The 11,240-nt window shown below is 52.6% G+C and overlaps 1 protein-coding gene across 1 annotated transcript in view; it reads left to right on the top strand.

Moving 5' to 3' along the window:
• Positions 1-3,114: 3,114 nt before the first annotated feature.
• Positions 3,115-11,240, top strand: part of DHRSX (dehydrogenase/reductase X-linked) — a 182,512-nt gene continuing 174,386 nt past the window's right edge. Inside the window, exon 1 of the mRNA XM_065901016.1 lies at positions 3,115-3,223. Coding sequence (XP_065757088.1) covers positions 3,115-3,223 — 109 coding nt within the window. The remainder of the gene's footprint in view (positions 3,224-11,240) is intronic.

Below are 11,240 nucleotides of genomic sequence, written 5' to 3'. Positions count from 1 at the left end.
TGGCTGGTGTGGCCATGTACCTGGTGTGGCAGAGGAGCTGCCACGGGGGCTGCCCGATTACAAGGAGACTCAGGTGGGAGGGAGCCACTGAATTATCAGGGGCTGTCGTAGGGAGGGTGACCTTTGACCACGAAGAGGCTCTTTACCAACACAGAGTTCCCTGAGGGCCCACGCTGCTGTGGTTTAGTGGGTGGCCAGCATCACTGAAGCCCCCTTCTCTAGGGTCAGGGGCCTCTAGGAACTGATCACCCGTGATGCTTCAGGATCTGACTTCCTCGGGGCCATTCTGTGGTCACCTTTGCGGCTTCCGTAAGATATATTAAAATTTCTATTTTAAGACCGTTCTGGTAGAAAACTTATTTTCCATGCTGCATGCATTATTTATATTTTTTCATTATTATTATTATAGTCTTCCCCCACCCCCCGATTTTAAGAGAAGTTCAAAAGGACCCCAAATATAATGAGCACCTTGTACTGGGCCAAGGGTGCCTGATGGCAGATGTTGGCCTCTGGGTCAACCAGATGGTTGCTCTCGCCCTGCTTCCTGGGCCTCTACTAGGGGGGCCCATTCTGCCTAACCTTTTCCGGGGGGATGTCCTGCCCCTCACCTGGAGTTGTCCCTGCCTCTTCTGGCCCAGGTGAACCTACCTTCAGTGGTGGAGTCCTAAAATCCTTGAAGGGACGGGGATTTGTCAAGCATCATGGAGGAGACCAAGGATATCTCTCAAAGGTGTCCAAGCCAGAATCCCCTGGAACTTTACATGGCACAAGGGACCTTACAAATGTAATTAAGGTATGGACCCTAAAATAGGGAGATGATCCCAGATGAACCTGGTCCCTGCTCCATTCTAATCCCATGAACCCTCAAAAGCAGAGAACTTTGGCTGGAGTGGGAGAGATGTGACAGACGGGAAGGTGAAGAGATGCTGAGGGTGGGATCTAGGTGACACCTGCTCAGACCAGAGACAGGATCCTACCCTCCCCACCACTGACCACCAGCGTAGAGGCGGGGACTTCAGCCCTGCAACCACGAGGAACTAGATTCTGCTGTTAACCCAAATGAGCTTGGAGACAGGCTCGTCCAGATCCACTCCCTTGGGAGCCCAGTGGGTAGACATCTCGATTTTGACCTTGTCAGACCTTGAGTGGAGACCCGCAGGCAAGACTTCTCACCTACAGGGCAGTGAGATCCTACGTTGGTGTTTGTTTGAGCTGCTACACGTGGGGTGATTTATTACAGGTGCCGTGAAAGTCAAGTGCATTTGCAGCTCAACGTTCTAATGAGTTCCAGGCTCTCGGAACTGGGGGCCGTGGCTGGAAGCACCTGGTGACGACCCCAGCCCCTCCATTCACTGCTCCAGAAACCACGTTAAAACACACGCTTGGGGGAGACTGGGCAAGAGGACAGGAGGCGTCAGCTGGCATTGCTGTGCCTCCACAGATAACATGCCCGGCAACGGGCCTTTCTTTTTGGACAAATACCCAGGGACAGGTCCATGCCCCCACTGTTCCCTGGGCTCCACCTGCTTCTAGGTCCTTCTTATTCTGTCACTGTGGCCACACCTGGGGCTCTTGCGGGAACCCCTTGAGGGTGGCAGCTATGGAGGACTTCCCTGATGCTCTGTCCTGGGCACACCTGGGCATGCCTGGCACACCTGGGTGCACCTGGCCAAGAGGGGCAGCTGATACCATGGTCTTGCCAGGGATCCTGGGAAGGCTTCCTGGCCTCGGTTTTCTCATCTGTAGGACAGAGGGTCACAAAGACCAGAAGGACCCTTCTAACCGAGCCTTGGATTGCACCAAAGAGGTCTGTGTGCCGAGCATCTCCAGGTGGCCTGAGTGAAGGGGGGCAGCCTGCACGTTGGGGGTGACCCCCCAAGTCAGACCAGCTGGGTTCACTTCCTATGGCGATGGGGGGGAGACCCAGAGTCCAGGTGTGGGGGTCACAGTTACAGAGGGTTGTGGAGTGTGGGATCCTGGGTCCTAGCAGGGACAGGAATCCTGGTGGGGCTGGGGTTGAGATCCTTGGTCCTGGGTGCTGGCGGGCGCTGATGGTGGTGGTGGGGGGGGAGGAGGTCTCTGCTGGTGTGTGTATGAGGGGTGCTGTCCAGTAGGTGTCCGAATTGGGGGGATATGGATGTGGTCCAGGGTTCTGGTGGGTATTAAGGTCCCTGTAGGGTCTGGGGTTGCCAGGTTTAGGGTTTCTGTAAGGTTCTGGATAGGGGTCTGTGTGGGGTCTTACTGGGGGTCTGGGTTGGGGAAGTGTGGGGAGGGAGGGTCCTTAGCTGTGATCTGGGCGGGGTCTGTGGTTCTAGCGGGGGTCAGGTGGAAGTCTGGGCGGGGGGTTCCACGCTCCAGGAGGGATCCACGTGGGAGTCCATGGTCCTGTCTGGGGGCCTGGGGTTCTGTTGTGGAGGTGGGCAATAGCCTAGCGGGAGTCCGCGGTCTCAATGGAGGGTCTGAGGTCCAAGGGGGCTCTTGTGGTCCGAGGGCCGGATTGGGGGTCCCGGGCAGGAGTCCAAGGTCTGGGTTGGGTCCACATCTGGGTGGGGGTCCTGCAGCCAGGCAGGGGTCCTGGGGATCCGGGCAGGGTCTGTGGTCTGAGCGGGGGTCCGGGGTCAGGAGGGGTCCCAGGATCCAGGCAGGGGGGGGGCCCTGGTCTGGGCGGGGGTCCCTGGGGTCGGGGGGATGGTCCCTGGTATCCTTGGTCTGGGTCTCTGGGGTCGGGCGGGGGTCCCTGGGGTCGGGGGGGCGTCCCTGGGGTCCTTGGTCCGGGCGGGGGTCCGTGGGGTCCTCGGTCCGGGCGGGGGTCCCTGGGGTCCTTGGTCCGGGCTGGGGTCCGGGGCCCCGGCGTCAGGCAGAGTCCCGGGGTCCGGGCGGAGGTCGTCAGCCGGGAGGGGTCCGCGGTGCGGGCGGGAGTGCCTGTTCCGGGCCGGGGTCGGGGGTCCGGGGTCCGGCGCCCCGGGTCAGGCGGCGTCCTGGGGTCCAGGCGGGGTCCGGGCGGGGTTCGGGGCGGGCGCGTGGGCGCGGGGGGCGGGCCGGCGCGGGCGCGTTTCCGCCGTCCGGCGGGGCTCTGAGTCCCGCGGGCGGCGCGGAAGCGGCGGCCGGGCAGCCATGTCGCTTTTGTCTGCGGCGCGGGCGGCCCTGCGAGTGTACGCGGTGGGCGCGGCGGTGGTCGTGGCGCAGCTGCTGCGCCGCTGCCTCCGGGGCTTCGCGGAACCAGGTCAGCGGCCGGCGGCGGGCGGGGGCGGCGGCGCCAGGGGCGGGCGGGGGGCTCGCGGCGGCGGCGGCGCCCGGCCGGGGTCGCGCCCCTCGCTCGGCCGGGACCCCCGGGATCGTGGGGGAGCGGGGGAGGGGCGCGGCGGGGCCCCGCGTGCCCTTGACCCCGGCCGCCGGCCAGGGCGCGCCGCGCCGGGCGCTCCCGGAAGCAGGGCCGGGCGGCCGCGGGGGGAGGGAGGTGCGCCGTCCCCACGCGCCCCTCCCCCGCTCCGCGCATCCCGGGCCGGGGTCGGCCCGGGGATCCGCTCCCCCCGCGCTCTGCGGGCCGGGGTCCCCGGGGTCCCGCGCGCCCCGCAGCCCCGCGGCTGGGGCGAAGGAGGGGGCGCTCGAGAGCCCGGCCGCGCGCAGGGTCAGGTAGGACGGGCCTCCCCGGGGTGGGTGGGGGACGCCGGGCGCGCTCGAGGGCGCGGCGAGGCCTGGAGGGAGGGGCTTCCGCTCTGGGGCACCTTGTTCCTCTGGCCCCCGCGACCTCCGCGGCGTCTCCGGTCCCAAACTCCCCGGGGACCCGTTCGCGCTCTTCACGCACGTTGGGGACCTCCGGGGAGTGGGGGGTGGCGGCGATCTGTCTGGGGCTGTGTCTGGTCGCAGCGGCGTGGTCAGGACGTAAAACGGGGGAACCTGTAGGAATCTCTGTCTGCCCTAATTTGCAGGAGATCACACTCACCCTAGGCTACGCGAGCATACATGACATTGTATTTTTAGGTCACAGATGACTACTTTCTAAAACAAAGTATTCGGTGGGAAGAGTGGTGCTGTGTCACCTTGTGGCCGGTCTCTCTACTGTGTGGCCTAAGGGGATAGATGGAGTCTCAGTTTCACCCGTGTTTCCACCCTATTGACCTGGCACCCCCAGCAGCGTCTGGGCAACACCCCTGAGACGCGGGGGTGAAAAAAGGGCAAAGAACATGTGACTTTGGTTGTGAAAATACTTGAGAATCGCTCACACTCGCCGACGGCAGGGGCGCTGCCGGGGCCACACTTTGCAAACCTGCAGCTCCGACCAGGAGTAGATATTTTTATATGAGCTCCACCCTCCCAGGCCTCCATCAAAGGGAAATACATCTTCCAGGTTTATGTGAGGTGAGCATTTGGTTTTCTGATAAGCTGGATTTCGGTATCTTTTATAAAAAAAAAAAAAAACACATTGAGAGCAATCAGAAATGAACAGAGGGTAAGACCCCAGCCAGTACCTGGGGCTCGGGGGTGGGGTCCGCATAGTCACCTTTGAGATCAGGATTGGCTTGTAAACAGTGAAGACGTATGGGAAGCTGTCCCAGGTTGCCCCAAATGGCCCCAGGTTGTGGAGCGCACCGCTCCGAGCAGTTTTGCTCCCAGACGGGTCTGGCTGTCTCGCCCGGGAGCCCGTTTAGCCGCTCGCAGAAGAGACAAGTTGAGGATGGAATTTAGGTTTGTCGGTGTTACCGCAGCAGCACCCCAAAATGCGTGCCTCGGAAACGTGTCGGAGGTGCATCCAACCTGAGGGCTTGCCCTGTGGTTTCCACCTGTTGACTGATTGAGAAAAAAAATAAAGTTGTGGAAAGGCAAGGCAGCCGTGAGGCCATGTGTCAGCCGAGGGCATCCTTATTCCGGCTTTTGCAGAGGGTTGTTTCATCCAAAGATGGACTTGCTGGGCTTGCTGTGTGCGAGCCACGTGGTCTGTGGGGTTCGAAATCATTTTAGGTCTGGGCGGAGGAGTGAACGAACATCCGTCCCATGTGCCAGGTGGTGGCCGGTGTCCCAAGTGGCACTGTTCCTCTGCTTTTGGACCCATTTTTTATTTGCCCCTAACTGGACTTAACCTTTGCGGGGGGAGGAGACATTGAACTTTGCCCCGGTATGGAGCTAAATTAAACAGTAACCAGAGGCCCAGTTCACATGGAGAGTAGCTGGGGTTTGTTGTTCTTAAACATCAGATGTTTCCTTTTTTTAAAAAGTAACTTATATAGGGGCTTCCCTGGTGGCGCAGTGGTTGAGAGTCCGCCTGCCGATGCAGGGGACGTGGGTTCGTTCCCCGGTCCGGGAAGATCCCACATGCCGTGGAGTGGCTGGGCCCGTGAGCCGCGTCCGGAGCCTGTGCTCTGCAACGGGAGAGGCCGCAACAGTGAGGGGCCCGCGTACCGCAAAAAAAAAAAAAAAAAAGTATATAGTCTATAGAAATAAAAACGTGCACAGTATAAAATAGTTGATACGGAAATATCCTCTTATTTATATATTCTAAACGGATAACGACAAGCCACATCGGTGATTACTGAAGTGCATTTGGTATTGTGGAAGTTCTTTGCTAACCCACCGTGAGCGGTCAGATCAGGCCTCAGATTTAAAACTACCTTGGTTACGAGTTTGCTAATATTTGCGTGTCGGATCTTCAGCATCTAGAGAATCTGTCTATAGATCGTCTCAGCGTTTCGATGCGTTGCTTGTGCATGCTGTACATATTTAATGCAATTATATAACTTTTACTGGGACTCCTTAGATGAAATGGAGCTGCCTCACATTTATTACTGTCGCTTTGCCATTGTGGGTGGTCCTGCACATTTTATCAGGTGGGGGACAGGCGTGTGGTGTGAGTTCACCTGGATTCTATGAAAAGGTGAAGGAAGAGGCTGAAAAGGTAACCCACCCCTGAATGTAACCTTAAAATGCGCTATCTGTAAACAAGATCATTACAAACTCATGATCGTTGCAGGTTGTGCCTTGATAGAGGCCTGTGTAAGTAAATTAAAACTTCCTGTAAGAGACTCTGATTTCCAGATTCTCTGTGGCGATCGTCTATTACAAATTAAATGTCTCTGATGCCTCAGTTTTGAAAGGGAGAGAAAGTCATCCAGGTGTGTTTTACAGGGACGTTCTGATACCACACAGGCATTTCCCTTAAGAATTCTGTTGGAAATAGGAGGTAGGTCTGGAAATGGACTTCTCCTGATGGGCTGACACCCCAAAAGATGTCAGCTGGCCCACTTATGAAGCTATTTTAGGGTGGCTCCTGGTGTTCAAACTGCAGGGTTTTTAGAAACCGATAAAGAGGAAGTTATTTTTCGTTGGTGTTGTGTACATATGAACGGTTGGGGGTTGTGGATCCAGGGAGGTGAAACCACAGTTTTCATGATCTTAGGAGTTTTTGACTCCTAAAAAAAAATAAGTACTCCCCCCCCGCCCCCCCCCAAAGAGCTTTTTTAAAAATAAATTTCTAAATTTTTACTTTTCAGCTGTCCCACGCAGCATGTGGGATCCTAGTTTCCTGACCAGGGATCCAACCCATGTCCCCTGCCTTGGAAGCGTGGAGTCTTAACCACTGGATCTCCAGGGAAGCCCCAAAGAGCTTTTGTTTATGTGGCATTTACTTATCCATATGGATCCTATTCACTTACATGTTAATTAAATTTAAATTTATTTGAAGTGAAAAAAAAGGTGAACAGAAATTTACAACATATATTTCAAGTAACATAACAAGTCACTTACATGTTATTCCTAGTAACATTTTTTCCCAGTGAAAAATAACTATAATCTCCAACACAAACAAACAAAAATCAGGGAGAGTGGCCCTGTTTCCGGTTCTTGCCAGTTTCCTGAACTACCGACTGGGAAGAATGCAGCTGGTTCTCCACTTGGTGGCTTCATCCTGTGTCTTGTGACATGTTCCTTGTGTTGGTGAAGCTGATTGGGAAGATCTGGCTGGTGTCTCTGATGTGAGGAAAGGCAGGACCTCGCCACGTCCCTGGCAGTGTCTTGGCGATGGTCCCCCCCAGAGATGCTCAGGCCGGCCTGTAAGAAGGACCCTGTGGAGAGGGTGCTTTGACAAAACCTTGATTCCTGACTCTGACGGGAGATGTAGACCTTGCCCTCCAGACAGTGGAGGGTGGCTTTGTGCAGCCGCCTTCAACGTATGTGCTCAGAACCCTCCTACTGTGTGTCACCTCCTTGGAGGTTCTGACATCATTGGCCCGAAGGAGGTGATGCCGCAGGGGGAGGCCCTACGGGCGGTGCCTCCTTAGGTTGTCACTGTGTCAGGGATGCTTCCTGCTTCGTGGGCAAAAGTTTGCACCAGGATGGCGCTGGGCTCCTTCAGCCACATCACAGCAGTAATTCATCATCATCATCCAGGTGTAGTCGGATCTGATAAAACTGAATTGCATGGCCCGCGCGGGATGTGGCAGGTCAGATTCCAGAGCCCAGGTGTGGTGCCCGCTGTGCAGTTCTCATCGCTTTTTGGGACCACCTTTCCCACGCTCAGGTGCCCCATCCTGGCTTGGCTGTAGGATGTGCGGTTTGGGGGTTTCCTCTTTGTGAAAGTCCTGGCTGTATCGGATCCCCTCCCCCTGTCCTGGAGACTTTGGGCCTCACCTCTGAGCAGTACATCCTTCTGCCCCATCCCTGGCTACCGACATGCCCCTTAAATCAGCCCCCCCAAGTGTGACCTCTCCCTGAAAGCCTCAGGGGGGCCCTTTTGACCGCAGGGCGCCCAGCACCAGGGGTGATGTTACCACTCATAGCTTTTATAGTTTTGTTCTCATCAGTAGAGCGTGCAGGGGCGGCTGTAACAAAGTACTTAAAATCATGGAAGTTCATCCTGTCTCTTTCTGGAGACCAGAAACCCGAAGTCGAGGTGTCCCAGGGCCGCGCTCCCTCCGGAGGCTCCAGGGGAGGGTCCTTCCCGCCTCTTCCAGCTTCTGGGGGCTCCAGGCGTCCCTGGGCTTCTGGCCGCGTCCCTCCCATCTCTGCCTCTGTCTTTCCGGGGCTTCTCCTCTGTGTCTGTGTCTCCCGTCTCCTGTGTCTTGTAAGGACCCTGTCATTGGATGTAGGGCCATCCTCATCCAGGGGGACCTCATCTCAGACCCTTCCCTTCATCACCTCTGCAAAGACCCTGTTTCCACATAAGGTCTCACTCTCAGGTTTTGGGGGGACGTGAATTTGGGGAGGGGGGCCGCTATTCAAACCACTGTCGTTGTTACTGGGTTTTGGCTTTGAACATATGCCCCACACTCAGAAAACGCCTGGTTGGTGCACTTTGTGATTTAACCCCCTGAGTGCTGTACAGGGGGTTGAAAGCTTGCAGACTTAACCCATTTCAGGGGGAAGTCTGTTCCATGGGCATCATTTGAGGAAATCAAATAAGTAATAAAACTAACATTCATGCTCTTAAAGCGTATCTTTTTCTCTCTGTGTCTAGGCATATATGTGTATATTTGTTTATGATTATTAAAAGTTTCTCTCTCTCTTTTTTTTAAATTCATGCCTAATTCGAAATTTTCTATTTCTTCTGTTTTTTTTGAAGATGTTAGGGGTAGGAGTTTTATTAATTAATTAATTAATTTTTTCTGTGTTGGGTCTTCGTTTCTGTGCGAGGGCTTTCTCTAGTTGCGGCGAGCGGGGGCCACTCTTCGTCGCGGTGCGCGGGCCTCTCACTATCGCGGCCTCTCTTGTGGCGGAGCACAGGCTCCAGACGCGCAGGCTCAGTGGCCGTGGCTCACGGGCCTAGTTGCTCCGCGGCATGTGGGATCCTCCCAGACCAGGGCCCGAACCCGTGTCCCCTGCATCGGCAGGCGGATTCTCAACCACTGCGCCACCAGGGAAGCCCAAAAGTTTCTCTTTTATTGAAGCATACTTGATTTACAATATTGTGTTAGCTTCAGGTGTACAGCACAGTGATTCAATTATACATATATATTCAGATTCTTTTCCATTATAGGTCATTACGAGCTATTGAATGTCGTTCCCTGTGCTCTACAGTAGGTCCTTGTTGCTTATCTATTTTATATATAGTAGTGTGTATCTGTTCATCCCAAACCCCTAATTTATCCCTCCCCACCTTTCCACTTTGGCGGCCACTAGTTCGTTTGCTACGTCTGTGAGTAGCAGGCAGCTTTTAAGAAAGCTCAGCTGCCCTTTTGGGTGTCCTGGCCCTGACTGGCAGCTCCGGGACGCCGAATGCGTCCCCCTGACAGCCGGGCAATGCTGCACCACAGCTCGTAGGTGTCTCTGTGCCCAGGTGTGAGTGCCCACGGTGGGCATTTTGAGAAGTTCCAGGGATTGAGAAATCCATTATTGCCCCAATCTGGTTCCTGACGCCAGATGCAGCCAGGAGAAAATAGAGGGACGTCCCTGGTGGTCCAGTGGGTTAGACTCTGCGCTCCCAGTGCAGGGGGCGCGGGTTCGATCCCTGGTCGGGGAACTAGATGCTGCATGCCTCAACGAAGACCTGACGCAGCCAAGATAGATAGATAGATAGATAGATAGATAGATAGATATAAGTGATGGATGGATGGATAAATAGATAGGTAGATAGATATAAGTGATGGATGGATGGATAGATAGGTAGATAGATAGATATAAGTGATGGATGGATGGATAGATAGGTAGATAGATAGATATAAGTGATGGATGGATGGATAAATAGATAGGTAGATAGATATAAGTGATGGATGGATGGATAGATAGGTAGATAGATAGATATAAGTGATGGATGGATGGATAGATAGATAGGTAGATAGATATAAGTGATGGATGGATGGATAGATAGGTAGATAGATAGATGTGATGGATGGATGGGTATATAGATAGTTAGGTAGATAGATATAAGTGATGGATGGATGGATAGATAGGTAGATAGATAGATATAAGTGATGGATGGATGGATGGATGGATAGATAGATAGATAAAGTGATGGATGGATGGATAGGTAGATAGATAGATAGATATAAGTGATGGATGGATGGATAGATAGGTAGATAGATATAAGTGATGGATGGATGGATGGATAGATAGGTAGATAGATAGATAAAGTGATGGATGGATGGATAGATAGGTAGATAGATAGATATAAGTGATGGATGGATGGATAGATAGGTAGATAGGTAGATAGATAGATAGATATAAGTGATGAATGGATGGATAGATAGGTAGATAGATAGATAGATATAAGTGATGGATGGATGGATGGATAGATAGATATAAGTGATGGATGGATGGATGGATAGATAGGTAGATAGATAGATAAAGTGATGGATGGATGGATAGATAGGTAGATAGATAGATAGATATAAGTGATGGATGGATAGATAGGTGGATAGATAGATATAAGTGATGGATGGATGGATAGATAGATATATAGGTAGAGAGATAGATAGATATAAGTGATGGATGGATGGATAGATAGGTAGATAGATATAAGTGATGGATGGATGGATGGATAGATAGGTAGATAGATAAAGTGATGGATGGATAGATAGATAGGTAGATAGATATAAGTGATGGATGGATGGATGGATAGATAGGTAGATAGATAGATAAAGTGATGGATGGATGGATAGATAGGTAGATAGATAGATATAAGTGATGGATGGATGGATAGATAGGTAGACAGATAGATTAAAAAAACAAAACAAAATAGAGCATGTTCAGTTCAGAAGGTAATATTTTTAACTTTCTTTAATTGATATAAGTTAATGTACAATATTATATAAGTTTCAGGTGTACAACATAGTGACTCACTGTTTTTAAAGGTTATACTCCATTTATAGTCGTTATAAAATACTGGCTGTATTTCCTGTGTTGTACTATATATTCTTGTATCTTATTTATTTTATACCGAGTATTATAGTTTGTTCTTCTCAATCCCCTTCCCCTTTATTGCCCCTCTCCCTTCCTTCTCCCCACTGGTAACCAGTAATTTGTTCTGTATATCTGTGAGTTTGCTTCTTTTCTGTTGTATTCACTAGTTGAAAAAAAAATTTTTTTTTGGATTCCACTTATAACTGAAACCATACAGTATTTGTCTTGGTCTGTCTGATTTATTTCACTAAACATAATAATCTCCAAGCCTATCCATGTTGCTGCAAATTGTGCGATTTCGTTCCTTTTTCATGGCTGAGTCGTACTCCACTGTATATACGTACCCCATCTTCTTTATCCATCCCTCTGTCCGTGGACAATGGACGTTTAGGTTGCTTCCATGTCTTGGCTGT

Source organism: Phocoena phocoena, chromosome X, assembly GCF_963924675.1.
Source record: "Phocoena phocoena chromosome X, mPhoPho1.1, whole genome shotgun sequence".
NCBI classification, from domain to species: Eukaryota; Metazoa; Chordata; class Mammalia; order Artiodactyla; family Phocoenidae; genus Phocoena; species Phocoena phocoena.
The sequence above is the reverse complement of the archived record's forward strand: the minus strand, read 5'-3'. Positions and strand labels throughout refer to the sequence as shown.